The 22,781-nt window shown below is 35.1% G+C and overlaps 1 protein-coding gene across 9 annotated transcripts in view; it reads right to left on the bottom strand.

Annotated features, from left to right (window-relative positions):
* ERCC6L2 (ERCC excision repair 6 like 2) overlaps window positions 1-22,781 on the bottom strand; it is a 231,188-nt gene that overhangs the window by 106,292 nt on the left and 102,115 nt on the right. For all 9 annotated transcript variants that reach the window (XM_068552809.1, XM_068552808.1, XM_068552815.1 and 6 more), the window contains exons 14-17: window positions 16,058-16,210; window positions 11,834-11,914; window positions 9,246-10,407; window positions 3,739-3,893 (exon numbers count right to left, since the gene is read on the bottom strand). In XM_068552809.1, the coding sequence (XP_068408910.1) occupies window positions 3,739-3,893; window positions 9,246-10,407; window positions 11,834-11,914; window positions 16,058-16,210 (1,551 nt within the window). The remainder of the gene's footprint in view (window positions 1-3,738; window positions 3,894-9,245; window positions 10,408-11,833; window positions 11,915-16,057; window positions 16,211-22,781) is intronic.

Here is a 22,781-nt window from a genome sequence, read left to right as displayed (position 1 = left end):
TTAGGTGCACAGCAAAGTGAATCAGTTATACATATACATATATTCACTCTTTTTTAGATTCTTATCCCATATAGGCCATTACAGAGTATTGAGTAGAGTCCCCTGTGCTATACAGTAGGTCCTTATTAGCTAGCTATTTTATATATAGTAGTGTGTATCCAAGACCTTTCTTTTTTGATGGTAAGTTTATAATACCATCCCCAAGTGATTGTTTTTTATAGGTAATACATTTCAGCTTTCAAGATGCTAAAGTACAACTATATTATTAACCTGATGTATTAAATGATATAGGTCAAATCTGAGGGATTGAATCTTATTCTGTCAGAATTTTACTGTATCAAGTATTGATTTAAAGAAGTTAGCCACTGAAATAAGTATGTTTATATAGACTATTATATAATGCCTGCTAGCGTTGGTGGCATGGGACTGGACTTCCTGCTTAATGGCTTTAAAACTTCCCTGAGTATTTTATACCCACCGTGATTTAGTCATTAAACACCAGATTTCTTCATATTCCCTGAAAAAGGTCTACTAAATTGGTCTATGTGTGACTGGGGAGATATATGGCCTCAAAGGACATATCAGAAATTCCAGGAGCTGGGTATTCCAATTTGTTTCCTGGTAAGAAATGCCCCTCACTCTGAAAATCACTGTGAAAAGACAAGGTTTCTGATGAGACTGTGCTGTTCATCTCAAGAATGCTGGGGTTGAAAAAGGTTGAAAACTACTGGTATTGCTAATGTAAGGATAAAGGAAATCCCTTTGCACAACCCCCACCCCCCCAACTAAAGGCAAAGTATATTTCCAGCATTTTCATTTTTACAATTTTCCTTACGAAGGTTCCAAAGGTACTTTTTATTGCTTCTATATCTAGGGGTTGCTTCTTGGGTCCGTTTTGGGAGGTATTACATGGCTGTAAATTTCTTCTCTGAGAAATATTTAAATAAGCTAGTGACCAATATCCAGTTAAATTATTGCATTAACATCTACTACAGAGTTTGCCAAATTTTCTGACCTTTCACATTAAAATTTGTTTGGAAAAGAGCATGGTTTAAAAAAAAGGCATGGTTTAAAAGAAAGAAAAACCTAATAAAAAATTAGCTGTCTGGGGCTTCCCTGGTGGTGCAGTGGTTGAGAGTCTGCCTGCCGATGCAGGGGACACGGGTTCGAGCCCTGGTCTGGGAAGATCCCACATGCCGCGGAGCAGCTAGGCCCGTGAGCCACAATTACTGAGCCTGCGCATCTGGAACCTGTGCTCCGCAACAAGAGAGGCCGCAATAGTGAGAGGCCCGCGCACCGCGATGAAGAGTGGCCCCTGCTTGCCGCAACTGGAGAAAGCCCTCGCGCAGAAACGGAGACCCAACACAGCCAAAAATAAATAAATAAATAAACAAACAAAGTAAACAATGCGTTAAAAAAAAATTAGCTGTCTGTTTAAAAGATTCTGATATGCTCTTCATTTTAATATAGTAAATTTCTGGCAAACCCAGCACATTTCTGCCTTTTTCATATAGCTCCCACAAGGTAGTCAAATTGTAGAAATGCTATTTTACAGCATTGGTTGAGATATGGTATACTCCCAGATCAAATGAGAATATAAAAAAGTGGCATACTTGGGTCATGAAAGTCCTTTCATGAGTTGCATTTTGGAATTGGGCCTTTGGATTACACTGAAAAATGCTAAAAGCACAGCCTTTCAAAGCTCAATATTACATTTACTCTAAGGATATTATAAGACAACTGACAGTTAACTAGATCATTCAGTGGTCCCCATTTAAAATGCCAGGTGACAAATTTCTTTCAAATTAAACGCTAGGAAAAGCTTTGCTCCTCCTTAGAAGAGGTGTTTTTTTTTGTTTTTCTTTTTTCTTAAGGACAATCATTTAGCTCAGTGTTTCTCAGTAGGGTGTTATGGCATTTTGGGCAGAACAATTCTTGGCATGTGGGATGCTCCCCCCACCCCCCAGGACAGCCATTTAGCATCCCTGGCCTCCAGACATTAATACCAGTCAGGCACTTAGTCATTGTGACCACCCAAACTGCCCAACATTTCCAAATGTACTAGTTGAGAAAACACTAAATACATTGTTCACTTCCTTTGTTTTGTCTACCAGGAAACTCAATCAAGATTTCATTAAAAAAATATATCTGGGAAAGTATAGTATATCCTATATACCTGCATTCTAACTTTCTCCCAGTCTTGAACTTCCGTCTTAATTTATATTTTCCGTGGTCATGAACTTAATTTTGTATTCTGATTTTATTAAGACAATCCAAAATCTTTGTCAAACCAGATGAGGTACAAATAAATGAAGATAGCTTTGATCTTGGGTGGCCTAGGCCTGCAGCGGCTTGAAGCGGGGTTTCGGTTCCCGGCCAGTGACTGAGGTTGGGTCGCGCTGGTGAGAGCACCGAATCCTAGCCACTAGACCAGTGGTCAGTGACAAGGCCCTGGCTGTACGGCTTTGCAGAAAAAGAATTCCCACAAAGACGGAAAGTAGTGAAACAAGTAAAGTATTTATTAGGCGAGAAAAAGAGTATGTGTGGATAGACACACGGGTGGGCTCAGAGAAAGAGTCACACCCTCGTGGCAGTTTGAATCACTTTTATGGGGCATTTCTTCGGGTTTCCTTTGGCCAGTCATTTTGATTTGCCTGGTTCAAAGTCCATATTTGGTATAGCTCAGGATTTTTCCATGTGTGCGCATGCATCTCTTAGCCAAGATGAATTCTATGCAAGAGGCCTTTGGGTAGGTTTGGACACTTGGCATCACTCCCCTTTTGACCTCCAAGGAGCCTTTCTGCTCATGTGTAGTCTGGGAGGTCTCCTGACTTCAGGAATGAGGAATAAGTGGTCTCTTATCTTCCCTCTGGGCAGGGTCCAGCCTCCTCTCTCAATTGTCCTGTTATTCCTGTCTCAGAGTACCGGTCCACAAGGAACGAACACAAACCGTTTGCCCTGGGGGCCCATCTATCTCCTGTCTCAGCTTGACAGTTCAGATAGCATCCCCACCCCCAACCCCCCACCCCCCCCACGTTTCATTCTCAAAAGTAGCACTAACTTGAAACAAAGTGTCATTGTTACATACAATACCAATTTTTCACTTCTACACATAAAGTGGTAGAAAAACTACTCCTCAGACACCTAGCTCTAAGGAATTAAGAAAGAATAATAAGCCAAAGAGAAGAGAATATTTTTTAAAACTTTTGACAAAAGTGTGTAAATAAAATATCACTTTTATATAAGCCTTATTTCTATATAACAGCAAATTTAAATGAGAAGAGCCCATAGGAAGTATTTATTACTTTTAACATTATAAAAATCCTTTTGTTAAAAATATAAATTCTATATGAAGTTAGTTTTTGTGTGTGTCTTCATTTTAGATGAAAAATTATGGAGGTAAATCTAATGATACATTTTCCTTTTTCCATATGAGAAGTATTTTTGATTCTGATTTAAGTGATTCCCTCAGATTCCTCATTTTTGGCAGACTTTCACTGAGGGAAACTATTAAGCAACTCAACATTATTAGGCATTTAGATATAGATTTGTCTTTTAATATAAAACATCTTTAGTGGATATCGTGCCCCAAATGGTATTCTGTTTTTTACACTTATTTGTAAGTCATTTATAGTCTTGTTGGTACTTTTGAGGGAGTACTTACAGAAGATCCTGTTGAGGAACTTCAGTGAAAATGAGGTTAAAAACTAGAGATACATTATCCTGTGTTCTACTTACCTTAGAAGTACAAACAGCTATGTTAGCAGGAAGCTGGGAAAACTGCTTCAATTCAAATACATCACGTGCTGCCCATCGGCTCATGTGATTTTCAGCTTTGCTTGATCCAATCACATTCTGGTTTGAGTGAATGTAAGCCACTTCCTGAACACCACCTAGGAGGTAATTGATGTTTATTAAGTGATGTCTCATGATGAAGCAATATGGTTCAAGGCATACTTTAAAAATTATCAGCAACACATTAAAAACAGGTTATGCTTATTTTATTTTTAATCCTCAAGAAAAACATTGTTTGTATGTCAATATCACAATATTCTTTTTTAAAACAATTGAAAAGAGAAAGAGTTCAAATATATTGGTCTAGGTTAACTTAGAAATGACTTTTCCCTCTCATCAATATAAGAACTTCTGAATCAGGTAACAATTTTTAGATTTAAGCCTGAAATGAGGGTTTTGGCTAAGAGGAAAGTCATAGTGGAAGGTTGTCTCTATGAATTTGTTGTCTCTGTTGATGTAAAAAAAAAAAAAGTTTACTAATTTAAAAGCAGTGCTAACTTCACCTGTTCCTTTAAACACGTATTTGATTACAGTGACGAAGTAGGAGCATGGGGTTTATGACCAGGGAGTTTCATTTGGTTGGCTTTGTTCAGTTTTACTGTTTGTACACTGTCTTTTTTGTACATATGCCCAGATTTGGAGGTTTTTAGGAAACGAAAAAAATTAACTTACACCTTTTATCTGAAAGAAGTTTAAAAAATGGCTACTTTTTTTTACTGCTTTGCTTCTAGGCACCTATAATTTACTTTTAAATTACGGTCATAAAAAAGAAGGCTCAAATTGAGGTCTATAAAAGCTCCCTCAAACAGCTCTGGCAATGAACCTCAATTATGACCTTCAACACTTGTGCTGTTTTAGTCCTGAACCTTTCTCAACCAGAATTGCCAATCATGAGAAAACAAGATGTTGTTAAATAAGATGAGTAAAAGAGTAACCAAGATAATATTCACCTTAAATTTCAAAATATCAGTAGTAAGTATACCAACAGTTTAAAACCTTCAAAAGGATTCTGGTAGAAAATTTCCCCAGATTTTTCTTAATCCTGATGACACATATTATGCATTATTCAAAATAGAACGAGTTCCACACAAACTATCGACACCTTTTACACAGTAAAAAAACAAAAACAAAAAACAGAACTTAGCTGCTCTTTTAAAAAAGTTTATGCAATAATTCCTCAAACCTAAAATCTAATTGTAGCACAGAAACCAAAGGATAGTGCAGTACCGGTATCCCTTAGCTCTTGAAAGTTTGCTTTGCACCACTTAGCTTTTCCAAAAGACCTACGTTAGTACCTGTTTTCACTCTAACAGAAGGAAATCCAAAGAGAATTTTCGCTTTTGTGAAAAAGGGCCAAAAGTGAAAAGTGTTGCAGTGTTTGTTTTGCAGCAAGCCCTTGTAGAGGCAGCACACAGCCCAGCAGCAAGCGTGGCACCACCAAGCTCCTTCCCCAGGAATGACACTCAGCATCTCAGCATCAAGCCATCATAGCTTTGGACTGTGTCTGTGAGCATCTGTGCTTTATCTGGATTTATTTTGTGCAACCATTAACAAGATGTGTCCTAAGGTAATTGCTTCTTTGCTTTACACCATTTCAGCTTACAAAAAGTTACATAGGAAGGCTCTACTTTCGGAGAGCAGGGTAAACCTGTACTTAATTACAAGGGTATCAAAATATATATCATAATGAACTTTTAAATGACACTACTAATAACCACAAAAGAAAGCTTATCAAAATATAAGCTTGCTTACATATCAGATTCTTTCATGTAGTTTTTTTGGGAATGAGTGACACACTTTTGAAAGCAATGCTAACTCTTAAAAACTACTAATCAGATTCTCAGCAGATGGTGGTAAGGGGAAGCAGTTTTTCAATCTCTCTGAATCCCCACATGAGAACATGAGAACAACTAGACCGCAAAACCAAAAGCAAAGGACAACACTTACAACAAAATTAGATGACAAGATACTCCCATTAGCCCTAAAATACAAGAGAGTGGGTATAACCCACTAATGGCTACACACTCTGCATGGCATCAGGGTCTGTGTAAAAGAAGAAGGAAGCGACAGGGTGGCATCTGATGGATCGGAGAACAGGAGACCCTAGCACGGTGGGTTACCTGGAGATCAGCAGCTGGATCTGGGAAGGTTCTGCATTCTCTAAAGCTGAGTACAGCATACAGGGGGCTTGTGGTAAGAAGGCCTGAGGGGCTGGGGCAAGCTAGCCCTAAGGAACTCCCCAAACTAACCCTCCAGGGCTCCCAGGCCAGGGCCATACAATGAGGAAAAACTGCTGGGATGGAGTCAAAATGAGCAGAAAAGGAAGAACAGGGATGAGGGAAAGAGATGGTCTAGAGCAAAGCAGGGGAAACAGAAACAGGAAATCCTATCATAGTTTTGAACACTATAGAAAAATAACAAATATGAATCTCTGTGAAATTAGAAAAGATTTCTTAAACTCTGCCTCATTTAAAAAAATTCAGGTAAAAGACTTTCTATAAAAATGAGCAAGAGGGTCAAATCTCATAAAAATTATAAGAGAAAAGAGAATAATATCCTTACAGCAGAATAATATCCTTACAATGAAAATATGCCAGAAAGATATGCTTACAAAACAACAAAATTGTAATTGATTTCAACATCAGGTAAAACACCTTAAGAAAATGATAAAATATAGGAACCAACAATATAAATCAGAATTAGAATGACTCAGAAATGAGTGGCAGAACTCAGAAAGACATAGAAATTAAAAAAAAAAAATTCAGAAATGGAGACTAAATTAGAAGGAACGTAAGAGAGATACTCTTACACAATAGATACTGATTTAAGAGAAAGAGAAGGACATTTTTAAAAAGCAAAAAGAAATGAAAAATAAATAAAATAGGATTTGGGAGAATGTGACAAATACTGAAGACAGGCAAAGAAGACTGAACATCTGAATAACAGAAATTCCTGAAGAGGAAAGTCAAAGTAAAGGAATAGAACAAGTAGCTAAAAATACTAGTACAAATAAGCTTTCCTTAAATAAAAACTGAGTTGAAACTACACTATGAGAATATTGATCCAGACTACTATGGACTGAATATTTGTGTCCCCTCAAAACTCATATGTTTAAGCCCTAATCCCCAGTGTGATGGTGTTTGGAGGTTAGGTCTTTGGGAGATAATTAGGTCATGAGGGTGGAGCCCTAATGAATGGGATTAGTGCCCTTATAATAAAAGACATGAGAGATGATTTCTCTCTCGACCATGTAAAGACAGCAAGAAGGCAGTGATCTGTAAACCAGGAAGAGGGCCCTAATCAAGAATCCTTCCTGATCTTGGACTTCCAGCCTTCCAAACTGTGAGAAATAAATGTTGTTTAAGCCACCCAGTCTATGGTAACTTGTTACAGCAGCCTGAGCTAAGACAAACACCAAAATATAATCTAGTAAAATTACTAGAAAATAAGGAAAAGAAAAAACACACTTTGGGCATCTAAGAAAAAAAAAAGAACACATAGCACAATACTTCATGCCAGAAGAAAATGAAGCTACATATTTAAAATACTTAAGAAAGTGTAAGCCAAGAATTTTATATCCAGAAAAAATGACTTTTAAGTATAAAGGGTACAAACTGCTATCAACAACAATCTCAGGGAATATTACTTTCATGAGTACTTCCTGGGATCTACTAGAAATAAGGGATCTACTAGAAAATAAGCTTCAGACAACCAAAATGACTAGAGAGACAGTGACATTAGAGACATTGACTAATGAGAAGCACTAAATTTATAGTTATCTGCAAACCAAGAATAAATGAAGTCTAAGAGGAGAGAGTATAATGCAATATTCATGTGTGTTGACAATGAAGACATAATATATCCATTTTAAAAATGGGGAGAAATGGGAGAGTATATACAAAAAAGAACACCCCAAAACCTTAATGTTTCTAGGAATTATATTATAATAATATTTTTCTTATTCGACTTTTGTATAACATGGATAAAACATGAGTAATTATGGAACATTATAATTAAATCGTTCCCTATATGCCAAAGAACCGGTATTATCAGCATAGAAGAAGTGGTATGTAAATATGATAGAGAAGAGGTTAAGTAAAAGCTCTGTACCCCCAAGGTAAGTACAAATATGGAAGTATCAATATGAATTCATGAAATATTTTATCATCATATATAAAAATACATACATGTACATAAATACATATATAAACTCATATATACCTATATATACACACACACATATGTAACACAAACAATTTATCCACTGAAAGGCCCAAGCGAGTAGTAGCAATGATCATTCCTAGCACCAGACCGTGGTCTTGAAACACACTTTCTCACTAAAAGAAACCAAGATTTCTTAGAGAAATGACTGATTTTAGGTCTGAGGCAAAAAATGCATGATGGAGCATCCTGTAATACCTGAGAGGTATCAAAGATGATTAGCATCATGTTAAAGATCTCAGGAATCAAAATGCTCATGTTTAAAGGCTCCCACTGTCCAAAGATGGGAAAATTGAGCCTCAATAATGATATTAATTGAAATGGATTTGGACTCATTAAATGTGTTTGAATCAATTAATTCATAATGATTTTAAGAAATCTAAGGATGATAGGAAATCAATTTATACTAAAAGCTGTGAAAGAAATTATTTTTCCTGCCTTCTCTGTATGAACTGTACCACTGGGTAAGTAACAGTAGATGAGGGGAAGTATCTCCTTTCAGAAGCATCCTAACTAACAAATGAAAAAGAAATGAGAGAAGTAGAAAATGTCATTTTGCTACTCTGAATGAATAAATAATTCTAGGCATTAAGCATCAATGGCTGCTAAGATCACAAAGAGAGAAACCAGCATACATTCTGTCAAACACTAACTTTTGTTTTGTCAAAGGAACTGAACCTGAGTTTGATATAGTGTCAGACGCCAACTGATCATTTTCAGGAAATATAGAGGGCGGAGAAATATGTTCAACTGCACCAATCCGCAATATGCAAGTTGCAGAAAACAATTGGCCTGGTTTCTTCAACAGAGAAATATAAATTGTAAAGAAACAAAAGGGATGGAGGAGGAATCCTATACATTAAGCTATATAAAATTTTTTTAATGAGTGAGACTAAACTATAATGTCTAGGGATACACACTTGTATCAACTGTATATACATTTAATAAAGCCATAAAAATGCAAAAAAGTTAGAATAATTAGTGTATGGGGAAGGTTGTGATTCAGATGGGCCACATGGAAGGGGTCCTGGTCTAGATGACGAAGTTCTCTATCTTGACCTAGGTGATCTTCCCCTTTATCCTGCCACCACCCACTTCCTCATTTGTGTCTCAATGTAGCATCTTGATTGTAGAGCTAATTCAAGTTAATTCAAGAATCTCTTGCGAAACTATTTGATTGCATGAAACAAATATGCAAAGAAAAGTTTTCAGAATATATCTGCAGTTACCTAAAAATTTATCCATTGATTCACACATCTGATCTTGATTGACAATGCTCTTATTTGGAAATTTCATTGGTTTTCTTGGTATAAAAGTGCTATTTTTCTCATGGCTAGTTAATTTTGAAGAGAAACTGATTCTATCTTTTATAGTTTTTGGTCTATGGTTCTGTTTAGAGACACTGATGTGGCTAACAGATAAATCATCATCTGACGATGTAAACTCATCAATAGCCTGAGAGGTACAGTCTTCATCTGTTGCACACAGTTGGTTTGTTTTCTTCATTGTTTTTGGAAAAGTGTAAAGTTCCCTTTTATTTTCCTCTTTTCTCTTAAACCTCAGAGAACTAGTAGCTCTTTTCTTTCTTACTCTTGACTTGGAGGAAATTTCAATGTCATCAGATTCGTCACTAATATCACTACTGCCTTTTCTTTTCGTATTAGATTTTAGGGTCTTGTTCTCAGGATTTAATTGTTTTGAAATTAGTCCATTTCCTCTGACATCGGTCTTTCTATTATCACCATTATTTCTTATATTTCCAGGGTTTTCTGTTTCAGAATCTTCAGATCCATCCACAGGTGGCTTAAACCTTACACTCTTCTTGAGGAATCTTTGAGTTGTGTACTGTGTGGGAAAGATGATATCACTATCTTCTGATTCTGTGACATTCTGTGAAATGCAATGGTGGTCAACTGTATTTTTAAAATTTTTCTCATCATCAGACTCAGAAGAAATATTCTGTTCTAAAATCTCACTTTTATCAAAAATATATTTTCCATTTGGATTTAGGATGTTAGGTAATTTCTGATGCTTTGAAGTACCAAGAGAGTCTTGACTTTTCCGACAACCAACATCTTTGGCTTCTGTTGAAAGGCATGTGGGCTGTTCATCAGAACTTTCATCGTCAGAGGCAGTATTTCCATCACTGTCCTCAACTGCTTCACATTTTGTCTCAAACAATTTAGAGAAACCACACTGGAGTAAGGTAAGCTGTCCAGGAGTACCCGAAGCTTTACTTGGGTCAGATGCTTTGTTTTTAGCAGTCTTTATTATTGAGTGTCCTACTGATTCATCTTCACTAAAATCACTGCAGATATCACATGCTTCTTTTGCTAGTGGTTCTGCAGGCTGTTCTGGACTTTTGTATTCTTGACAGTCAGGCTCCCTAGCCTATATAAGAAGCAATGGTGGAAACATTAGAAAACATCAAAATAAGGATATCAAATCTATCACACTGGAGGGGAATTGAATTTGGGCAGATAATTTATGTACAAGTATATTACTTGGTATTTTCTAAAAGTAAAACATTTATTGATAGTAAACAAACATAAAGGATTTAATATTACAGTCTGGTATACTCTTTTAAAGTTGAATAACTTTCCAAATAAATAAAAGTTAAAACTAGAATATCAAATGATCAAATTATTTATAAGGAAAACACAGAGCAGAGCTGTTAGCTTCTAAGATGCAGAGACTGATTCTGGCCTCAAAGTGAAAAGCACACAACTTATTGCTTACGACAGTCCAGCAGATACTTTCAATCATGCGTTAAAAACAAAACAAATTTGTAGGAGCTAAAGAATTCCCAACTGGAAAATGTTTCTAATTGATTAAAAATAGATTGGATAGGATCTTGACCACCATAAAGAAAGAAAATATTGAAGCTATTTTGAAGTAAAATTTGCTACAAATTTAAATCCAATATTTACTTTTTCCACATTAATTAGAGCTAAATATATTCTCAGTTTCTGAAAACTGAGGCTTCATTAGTAAAAGATTTTGGGAAAGTATTATCTGGTAATACTTCTGCCAACATTTGATACTCATGTATTTCTATAAATTTAGAAAAATATTCACCCCATACTTGGTTATATAAATTTATAGGGGTGTTATAAATTTATAGTTATCATTGCATATAGTTATCATACAGATTATATGATATACTGTTATATCATATATATATATGTTATATCATAATATATAGTTATCATAGTTATCATTATATCTTTGGGCTAGTACAAATTTAGAGTTAAATCCCTTAAAAAAAAAACAAGAAAAAAACAGCAATAACAATTTAAAAAAAAATCTTCTATATATATTCTTTACTTTTAAAAAGACTTTAGGATGACAATAAAGTATGTAGTATGTGAGATGACAAACTACCACAAGACAAAGGGCTCAAATAAAATATCTGCTTGAGTCAGAGAATGAGTTTGGTGTTTGAATTTAATAATTTTAAATATACATTGATTGCTATTTTTCCATTTAATTTGTTGTTTAGTAAAAAAAAATTATTTAGGTTGGATTGGTCACCTATACAGTGCATTTAATTTTGGATTTACAGTTTGGCATAGTTAAAATTCCAGTTTGGATGTAAACACCTGGTGACTGCTCCTGAATTTTTTTTTATGATATGATATGAAATATTAGCCTAAATTATTAATTTTACTGACAGTCCTCTGACTTTGTGTCCTTGACGTTTTTAAAAAAACATTTTCTTTATGCATTGAAAAATGAAAGAAAAGGAAAAGAAACTTAAAATCTTCACATACATGTTTCCTAGGAGTTCTAGACTACAGATTCAAAGATTGCTTACTGTTTCTAGTTTGTGTACTGGAGGTTCCTCTTTCAACCATGTTGTAGCTGTCATGACCCCTGCTTCCACTTGGCCTTCTCTCTGTAAAGAATGCAAATAACTGTGTAAAATATAGGGCAGAAACAACCAGATAAACAACAGCAACGGCATGCTAAAACTTAGAGTTAAGAATATTGAGTACAGGGAATTCCCTGGCGGTCCAGTGGTTAGGACTCAGCGATTTCACTGCCATGGGCCTGGGTTCGATCCCTGGTCAGGGAACTAAGACTCCGCAAGGTGCGTGGTATGGCCAAAAAAAAAAAAAAAAAAAAAATTGAGTACAGCCTGCTTTAACTCTCTTAATGCTATTTTTCAATTTGCTAATTAAGGAATTCGTATATATTTTAAAATGCTCATAATTCTTAGGTAGTATAGAGGCACAGTGGAAGCCTGCTGGGCTCATAAAAAACTCTTACTTCTTATCATAAGCTTACTTTTTCTGATAGAAAACTAATAACATTTTTCAGCAAACTCCGCTAAAAGCCCTAGTAGGGAGGGAGAGTGAAAAACTGTTAAAAATTTACCCAGTAGTGATAGCCATAATAACTATGTCTATATGATAACTATATAACTATTGTATATGTGTAAATATTATATAATATTGCAATAACTGTAAGGACATATTATCAACATTTTAAATACCACGGATAATGTTGGGTATTGGGAACTCGATATTCTAGCTTATATTGCTAGTGTGTTCATAGTTCATATTCATTAAAATATGCTTATTGATTCCTTCAGTGTAGTAGACATCAAAATGAAAATATCCATCTAATATAAAATTTAAAAAATCTTAATTAGATAATAGGCTTGCTACATCTTTTAGGAAAGTATGCTTTTATAGCTTTTGGTATATCATTTAGCAGAGATATTTAATGGCCTAGATTCTAGAATATTAAATTCTTCTTCAAAAGGAAATAAATTTCTCTTTTCAAGGCTTTATTTGTTGATAGAACAAGGGGAAATAATACTATCATCACCAGAGTTACAAATATCCAACTTACGAATACACCAATATTCATAATATAGCAATGGCATGGCTCCAGTTACCTGGTATCCAGGGCAACAAGTGAGAATCACCCCTAAAGAACTTGAAAGAATGATAAAGAGTTCCTGAATTGCCATAAGATCTTTTCTTCCAGTGCCTAGAGGCTATTACTGTAAGGGAGTGGGAAGCCTCTGTCCGAGAACTCCCTTTTATCTATTTAACAGAAGCCAAATGGCTACAACAGATGCAACTGGCAGCACCAGAAATCTACAAGCTGTCAGAATCCCTTTGTGATAGGTAAATGGCAACTCCAGTCTTCTGTTGACTTGGAGTCATCCTTAACTCCTATTTCTCATACCCTATCAGACGATCCATCAGTAAATCCTGTCAGTGCTTCAGGGCATCCACCACTACCCTCTGGCCCAAACCACCATCTCTTGGCTGGATTGTTGCAGTATCCTCCTACCTGGCGTCTTGCTTCTGCTCTTGTACTTCTATAGTCCAATTCTTAACATTTAGAATAGACAGTATAGATCAGACTATGTCATTCTTCTGTTCAGAACTCTAATTGCTTTTGTTCTCACTCAAAGTCAAAGCCAAAGTTCCTGCAGGATCTGGTTTCCTGTCATTTCTCTGGCCCCATCTTTTGCTCTTTTGATTACTCCACTCCAGCCACTTTGGCTTCCTTGCCATTTTGAAATCATGCTGGGCATGCTCCTCCCTCAGGGCCTTTGTTTGCATTTGTTCCTCTGTCTAAAACACCTCTTCCTTTCTTGTCTCTTCAAAGAATCAAATGCAATCTCATAGTGCATCCTTCCTTGGCTACTCCATCTAAAATTTTAATGCTCTTTCCTTGACAGTCTCTCTATTTCCCTTCCTTGCTTTATTTATTTTTTTTTTTGAGATATAATGTACATATAATACTGTGTACGTTTAAGGTCTACGAGGTGTTAATTTGATATATTTATATACTGTAATATGATTATCATCATAGCTTTAGTTAACACCTCTAATATGGCATATAATGATCAATTCTTTTATGTGGTGAGAACATTTAAGATCTAGTCCTTTAGCAGTTTTGAGGTATATAATAATAATAGTATTGTTGACAATACTCACCATGCTGTGTAGTAGATCTCTAGAACTTATTGATCTACTTGCTCTATTTTTATCCTTAGAATCTATCATCATAATATACTAACTTCAGTTATATTATTATTTGTTTCCCCCAAATAGAATGTAAAATTTTGTAGGCAGGGCTTTTTGTCTATTTTATTCATTTCTGTGTGCCTAGTTCTATGATGTACAGTATTGGATATTTAACATATACTCAATAAATATTTGTGAAATTAGCTCTCAATATCTATCTCTAAAGGGAAACCGTTAAAAGAAAGTCAATGCAAAATAGAACTAAATTGCCCAGAAATCATCAGATTAAAAGTGTTCTATATATTCAAATTTCTACATCTTAAAACATTTTAAAAGGGATTTTTCTACAACCTTTAAAAATTAAAAATGTATCATAGGAAGTAAAATACTTCTTTTACTTTATAATATATGTTTCCATTATGCAGGGCTTGGACTAATAATATTTTAAAACATCGTTCGGCCAAAAGCACAGCATGAATCTACTAAATTCTGATTGATAACAAATGAGCAATTTTAATTCAAAATTTAATTTAATAATTGAGTGCCAATGATGTGCCTAGCAAGCAGTTAAGCATATTTTACCATAAACAAAATATAAGATATGGAGGGTCCTGTCATTAATAAACAATCCTGGAGGAGAAACAACATATATTTAGGACAACCAGAGAATAAGAGAACTTTCCGTTTCATAACTTGTCATATGGAATGTCTTACCTAACACTTTTTTAACAGAGGAATAGGTGGCTATTCTGATAAAAAAGAGAATAAAACTATTTGATACACAGTAGAAAACAGGATAAGTAATATAATACTAATATATTTTATAGGTAATGATTTCAAATTAGAAACATGAATATACTCTAGTACGTTGGGTAGTACTACCCAACGCTGGAGGTAGGATCTGAGGGGGTCCTGTAGGACAAACAAGGCTATTTACTGATTAGAGAAGAGGAATGGGAAAGAACAAGTCCATCAGAGAAATAGCATATTCAAAACAAGAAAAAGACAGAGAAAGGGGGACTAAATGGGTCACTCAATTCAGAATCAAATAGTTACTATAAAATAAAAACTCAGCAATATACATCAGACATTGTATAATAGTTGTAATATTCACAACATACAAATCATATATACCTTCCTCTTCCCCAACCATTGATGATCACGTTTGAACTGCTACTAAACTTGCTTAACATATGCTTACTGATGTTACTGTGTTCAGTATGTAAATGTTCTCTTCCACCTCCCATAAAGATGGTCTAAGTTCTTTAAGGACAGGGACCAATTGTTCCTTGAACTGTTTCTATGGTACTATTAAATAAATGAAGTACATTAAGGTTTTACTACAAAGTCCTGGAAGTTAAGGGAAATATCCTTAAGTTTTCCAAGACTCAGTTTCCTCAACTGTATGATGATGGGATTGAAAAAAATGATAGTCTAGGATTTTATGATACTCATATCAATATTAACTAAAAAATAGGTTAATATTCTTAGTACTCTGGTATATTAAAGAATTTTAAAGATTTTTTAAAGGATATAAATATCCTGTTAAGAATAAGAAACATCTGTATCCTGAGGATGAACACAACTGGGAGAGTTTGAAATACTGGTGTGGAATTTTTATTGGGAACAGAAAACAAAAATCTCCATGAGACATGAGAGTGCATCTCAGGGAGTATTTGGTAACTTTTAATCAAAACACATTTTATATTTTTGTTTATTTAGGAAAGTCTCTTTTTTTAGTTCCTGACTTCAACAGCTGTTTTCAAAATAATAAATTTCTCTTTACCATCTGAAAATGGCCTTGGAGGTCATACTGTCTTGTATATGTATCTGAATTTGTGTATGCACATTATTTATAACTATGCATGGGGAAAATCTTAGTTTAGAGGTACAGTAATTCATTTCCTATTTCTATAAAAGTAGAAATTCTAAACATAAAACATTTTTTAAGAAGAAAACCAAAAATTTCTCTGAAAAGGCACCAGCAATTTTCCTGAGGGAGAAATCCATGTTTAAAGTATTGAAAAGATCCGAAAAAAATTTCACACCTCCAGGATGTCCCTTGTAAGACAAGACCCTTGGGACCTCAGTTTGAAGAGATTATAGACCCCAAAAAGCTCTCCTCGATGCTCTTTTGATCCTTGAACTGCTTCAAAATACCGCTTGGCATTTTCACTTCCAACCACCACACAGTGAAGTTGCTATAACAGAAAAAACACAAGATATTTTGAAGTGTTCGCTCCAACAATATGTCAGAATTTCCTGGCATTCCCTGTATATACACAGCTTTAGCTGGAGCAGGCAGAATCTCCGTAGGGAGGAAATTTTATTTTAATTTCCCTGGCAGATGTTGCCATTATGGTGAAATAATAATAATCTGGCCAGTTTTATTAAAGAAGAAATCTTACATTTCCTATTTTATCTGTTTTCTAACAACTGACTCAAGATCATATCTCTATGGACTAGCCACCTGATGTAAAATGTAAAAGGCATACATTTGAATACACTTCTCCTTTCTAGACACTTATTTCAATAGAAACTACTAAAACTGGCAGAAATAGTTGCTACATCACCAAAGTTAAATTATAATCTAAAGTAATTATACAATAACCATGTTGGTATCAAACTAATTGTGGCCATGGTTACATTGTCAACTAACAGCAAAAACCCAATCATTGTTTAGCAACATTGCATCTCTGAAACAATTCTGAATACAGAAAGAACACTGACATGGAATCCTTAAGGACATATACCACTTTAGTACCAACATAATGTCATCGCTTTATTTACTGTCTATGATGTATATACAATTTGATTAACCCCATGTACACTCTAACATTTCTTGAAAGAAACAAAGAATGAAAAATAACTTCAATCTATTGCTAATGGAAGGATTAGTAAGAAGCGATACTTTATGGTGATTATCATCAGATTGATTTGCACCATAATAAATTACTTTAGGCAAATAAAATTATTCTTATTAATAATAGCTACTATTTATTGAACACATGTGTAGCATTTTTACATTCTCATTTAATTCCTACAACCCTATAAGATATTATCATCTCCCTTTTAGAAATAAAAGAACTTAAATTCAGAGAAATTAAGTGCCTTGCTCACAGCTGCCTCACTAGGAAGCATCATTTCTAGAATTTTTACCTGAGTTTGGCTGAATTCAAAATTTATACTTGTATCAATTTCTCATATCCAGATGTCCCTCTTAAAACAAGACCCTTGGGACCTAAGTTTGAATAAGTTATGGATCAACATACCAACTTGATTAGTTTTATATCAACATCCCAGAAATATGGGCTATAGTCCTGGAAATACAGAATCACAATAGCAATTGATGTACTTAATGGCCCAGTTACCTATGACTTTACCCTTGCTACTGACTCTTCCTTAAACACTGTATTGTCAGACTGCTATACTACTAAATATAATCACCAAAGTAATTTGTAAGCATTAATCTGAATCTTTATAAGTCTCCTACCAAAGTTTTGTCACAAAACTTATAAAAGGCACATTATTTTGTACTTAAGTTTTCCAAAGTGGCTCCAGTAAAAGTAAAGGCCAGATGCATCCATCTGTAGGGTAACTATAACAAAATCATGTTAGAATTCAAGAGGGTAGGGAAAAAAATCAGTATTTGGAAAATGTAGCTTAGTTTCTAGCTTAAGAAGAACCCATACAAGGCTATAAAATGCTTAATTTCTTCACAATATACAAGATATGCAAGAAGGAAAAAAGGAATATTCATCATGTTAGAGTTCATGACCACTTCCTCCATCTTCAAGGCCAGTAATGAGGCATCTTCGTATCATTCTCTGACCCTCTGCTTCTGTCATCACATTGCCGCCTTCTTTCCTCTTTCTGACCCTACTGCTACCCCTCCCTTTATAAGGACCCTTGTGATTACACTGGGCCCACTCACATAATCCAGGTCAGTTCAAGGAATTAGGATGTGGATATCTGTGGGGGGGCCATTATTCAGCCTACCACAGTAAGGAAGTGCAATAAGCATGATGAGGGCTTGTCAAAATGACGCAGAAGCCCCCTTGAAGGGGTTCTCACTGTTCAAAAAATGAGAGTTTGAACATAAAAATAATAAATGATATTCAGTGGGTTACTAAAATCTGTTACTAAAATACTATCCCATGAGTCCACACAGATTAAATAAATGGAAGAGAAGGGAAAGCTCTTTTTTTATGGTAGAATGCCAACAAATATAAAGGAAGTAATAATGGAAATAGAAAAATCACCATCTGACAAACCATCTTAGTAGCAGCTGATTCAGGCGGGAATCATCAATGAAAGCTAAGGCTGATGAGTACAAGCTTGATGAGGAACAGGATACAGTTGTCCGTCATCCCTTGGTATAGGGGGGATTGGTTCCAGGATCCCCATGGATAACAAAACCCATGGACGCTCAAGTCCCTTTTATTAAATGGCATAGTATTTGCATATAAGCCATGAATTATTTCCTATATACTTTAAATCATCTCTAGATTACTTATAATATCTAATACAACGTAAATGCTGTGTAAATAGTTGTAAATACAATGTAAATGTTAGGTAAATAGCACGCAGCAAATTCAAGTTTTGCTTTTGAAACTTTCTGGAATTTTCTTTCTGAATACTTTGAATCCATGGTTGGCTGAATCTGAGGATGCAGAACCCATGGATACAGAGGGCTGACTATATTGGCATAGTCTCTGATGATCTCCCGATAAAATATACACTAATTTACAAATGAAAAAAGTGGTGACTCTGCAGTGGAAAAAGCTGGCAGACACAAACTTGACAGGTGATCAAGGTTAATATCACCAGTGGTGGATCAGGTCACCACCAGGTGCCTTCTGACCAATGCAATGAGAAGAGCACAGCATTCTTTCTGTACCATTCTTGCCAAGGCTTCTTGTCTTGAGTTGGAAGATGAGGAAACATCAAATGGACATATGCTGAGGGAAAGCATACACAAGGAAAGGCTTTACTTTTTAAAACTGTCAAGGTCATGAAAGACCAGAAAAGCCTGGGTAACTTAAGTTTGAAGAAAACTTAAGAGACACAAAAAGAAATGTAATTATGATCCTGGATTGGATCCTGAGCCAGAAGGAGAAAGGAGACATTGCCAGAAAAGCTGATGAAATCTGAATGGGTTCTATGGATTACAAGGTAATGCTGTATAAGTGTTAGTTTCTTGATTTGGATAACTGCATTTTTGAGAGGAGAGTTGGGGGGAGTCGGTGAGGGAGAAACAAGTTGCAGAACAATATGTAAAATTGAGTGTTTATAATGCATAAAGCTATTTTTATATGTACCTATAAATAGGATGGTGTCCTTATTTGGGAGAAAACAAAGAATTTAAAGGTGATAAATCTTCAACTTCCTCTCAAACGGTTCAGAAGAGGAATAAAGATCATGGCTGAGAGAAAGAGAAAGCAAATGTGGTAAAATGTTAACAACTGGGGAATTTGGGTGAAGTTAATTGGGAGTTCTCTGTGCTGTTCTTGTAACTCTTCTGTAAATACATATTAATTTCTAAATAAATTACATATATATGAAAGATGAATTTCTGAATGCCAAATTTTAGATTACATGCAATGCTCCAAACCTGAAGGAGCACAGTTGCTGTATAAGCGATTTTTTTTAAGTATAAAATATACTTTATATTTTATGTTGTGAAGGCATTATCACAACAAACACAAACAAAAACGTCAAAGGGCAAGTCCCCCTTGAATAACACAGATCATCCCTTGACTTGAACAACACAGATCATCCCTTATCAGTCTAACCAACACTGTAATGTTTAGGTTTATCCTTCCTAGATTTTTTTCAATGCAGTTAGAACTATTTATATATACATGTAGAAACAGTTTTATAAATAAACACAATTGATATACTTGTTCTGCAAGTTATTTTTGCCCCACTTAAAATGTCTTAAAGATTGTGCCACATCAGTACATTTGCTCTATAATCTTTAAAAAATTTTTTTTGCTGTATATGGGTATATCAGAATTTATGTTAATTCTGTTACTATTGGACATTTAGGCTGTTCCTTTTTTCATTTTTCGAACAATTACTAACAATTCTGAATATAAATCCTTGTCATCCTTCACTGTGCATATGTGAGAATATTTCTGCCAGGTAAATAGGGAGAAAGTGCATTTTAAAAATGCTGTTAAATTAGCTTCTAAAATAAGTGCACCAAGTTGTATTCTCAAAAACACTATATTAGCACCTCTTTAAAAATATCCCCACCAACAATGAGCAACGCCAATCTCCTCACCTCCCTAAAAAAAACCCCACAGAACAAAACAAGAAAGTCTTTTGCAGAACGTGCAGAACGCAATCTTATTTTTTACTTCTCGATTATAAGTGTAGTTAAGCATCTTTTCATATACATGTTAACTGTTTGTATTTTTTCTTCACTAAAATGCCTAATCAGTCTTTTTATTGGTTTGTAGGAGTTCTTTATATATTATAGATGCTAATTTGTTTATTATACTTATGGCAAGCATTTCCTCTGGTCTCTCCTTTAATTTGGCTTATAGTTTGTTTGTCATATAGAAGTTTCATATAAAAATGTAGTCAAATTTACAATATTTGCCTTAGAGGCTATATCAGTTTCCTAAGGCTGCTGTAACAAAGTACCATAAACCAGGTGGTGTAAAACAACAGAAATTTATTCTCTCTCAGTTCTGGAGGCTAAAAGTCTGAAATCAAGATATTGGCAGGGCCATGCTCTCACTGAAGGTTCTAAGGGAATATCCTTCCTTTCCTCTTCCTAGTTTCTGGTGGTTGCTGGCAATCCTAGGCATTCCTCAGTTTGCAGCTTCATCACTCCGATCTTTGCCTCAGTCATCACATGGTATCCTCCTTCTGTGTCTGTCTGTATCCAAATTTCCCTCTTATAAGAAATCAGTCATTGAATTAGGGCCCACCGTAATAGAGTATAACCTTATTTAACTTGATTACATCTGCAAAGACCTTACTTCCAAATAAGATCCCATTCACAGGTACCAGGGGTTAAGGACTTCAACATATGTTTTTTATTTGTTTTTTTGGGGGGGGGCACAATTCAACTTCCAACAGAGGCTTTGTTAAAGATTTTTACATTTATGCTCATGAGACATATTTGTCTATAATTTTCTGTTCTTGTAATGTCTTTGCCAATTCTGGCATCGGGATTCTTCTATCTTTCTAAAGTAGGCTGGAATTGTTCCCTCCTCTGTCCTCAAAAAGAATATTAAATGTTTGATAGAACTCACCACTGAAGGAAAAATTTCCACCACTGTGGAAAAGTTTTGAATTAAAAATTCACTTTCCTTGACAATATAGAGCTATGATTTCCCCTCATTTGAAGTTATTGCTCCTAAATATCCAGTATTGTTATTAAGAAGTTAGCTAGCTATTTAATTCTAGTACTATTGTAGACAATTTTTTTTCTCTCCATAAAGTTTATCTCTGGAAATTTTAAGGGTTTTACACTTATAGAAAGACAATGTAAGTGTGGATCTATTTTCATTCATCCTACTTAACACTCAGTGGGCTCATATAATCTGTGGACTCTCATCCTTTGGGGCTTCTTCCTTCTCTTTCTTCTGTTCCCTTGCTCAACTATAAGACTGATATTGGAACTTCCAGATCTAGCCTTCATTTCTCCTGTTTTCTTACATGTGTTCGTTCTATCTCTGTCTTTTTGCTCTGTAATCTAGAAGAATTGCATGGCTCTTTCTTTTAGATGAAAACTTTGTCCTTTGCTATTCAGCCTATTGCTGGAGTTTCTTGTTTTCTGGATCTCTAATGGATTTTTTTTCTAGTAGTCTTTTGTTGTTCCCAGGATCCTACAACCTCATTTACCTTTTGAATAGTTATATTTCTTTAAAAATCTTTTACTCTTTTCTATTAATTTTGTTTTCTCTGATGTTAATTCTTTTTTAGTGCCTATATGAGTTCCTGTGTCTCTTGCAATAAATTATCATAAACTTGGTGGCTTAAAACAACAGAAATGTATTCTCTTACAGTTCTTACAGGAGGCTAGAAGTCTGATATCAGTATCACTAGAATGAAATCAAGTTTTGGCAGAGCCATGTTCTCTTCATAGGCTCTAGGGCAGGATCCATTCCTTGCCTCTTTTCACTTCTGCTGGCTGCCAGCATTCCTTAGTTTATAACTACATAGCTCCAATCTCTTGTCTCTGTGGTTACACTGGCTTCTCTTCTGTCTCTGTCAGATTTCCCTTTGTTTCCTACTTATAAGAATGCTTATGATTTAGGGCCCACCTGGACAATCCAGGCTAATCTCCCCATCTCAAAAATCCTTAATTTAATCACATCTGCAAAGACCCTTTTTTCCATATAAAGTAACATTTATAGGTTCCAGGGATTAGGACCTGGTATCTTTGAGGGCCATTTTCATGGTGTTTATTTTCCTAAACTGTTCAATACTAATTATTTTTTTGGAGGGGTGGGGGGATATTCATCTGTCTTCAAATGCCTTATGGGCTTATCTAGGCCTACTGCAGTAATTATTCAAAGCAGGCAGCAGGTGGAGGGGTTTGCAAGTATTTATTATTTTGGACTTTCTTCTCGATTTCAGCAAAAATTTAGAGCTTTGTTTCCTTCCTTCCAGTATTTCTACTTATTGTTCCTACTTGAGAGCAGACATTTCCATTGTCTACAATCTGGTACAATGGGGGAAAGATCATAAGGGTTAAACCACCTTGTTAGATCATTAATAATACCCCAAAGAGGGGGCATCATAGTTAAC

This window comes from Eschrichtius robustus, chromosome 10, assembly GCF_028021215.1.
Source record: "Eschrichtius robustus isolate mEscRob2 chromosome 10, mEscRob2.pri, whole genome shotgun sequence".
NCBI lineage: Eukaryota > Metazoa > Chordata > Mammalia > Artiodactyla > Eschrichtiidae > Eschrichtius > Eschrichtius robustus.
Note: the sequence above shows the minus strand (reverse complement) of the source record. Positions and strands in the feature narration are given on the sequence as shown.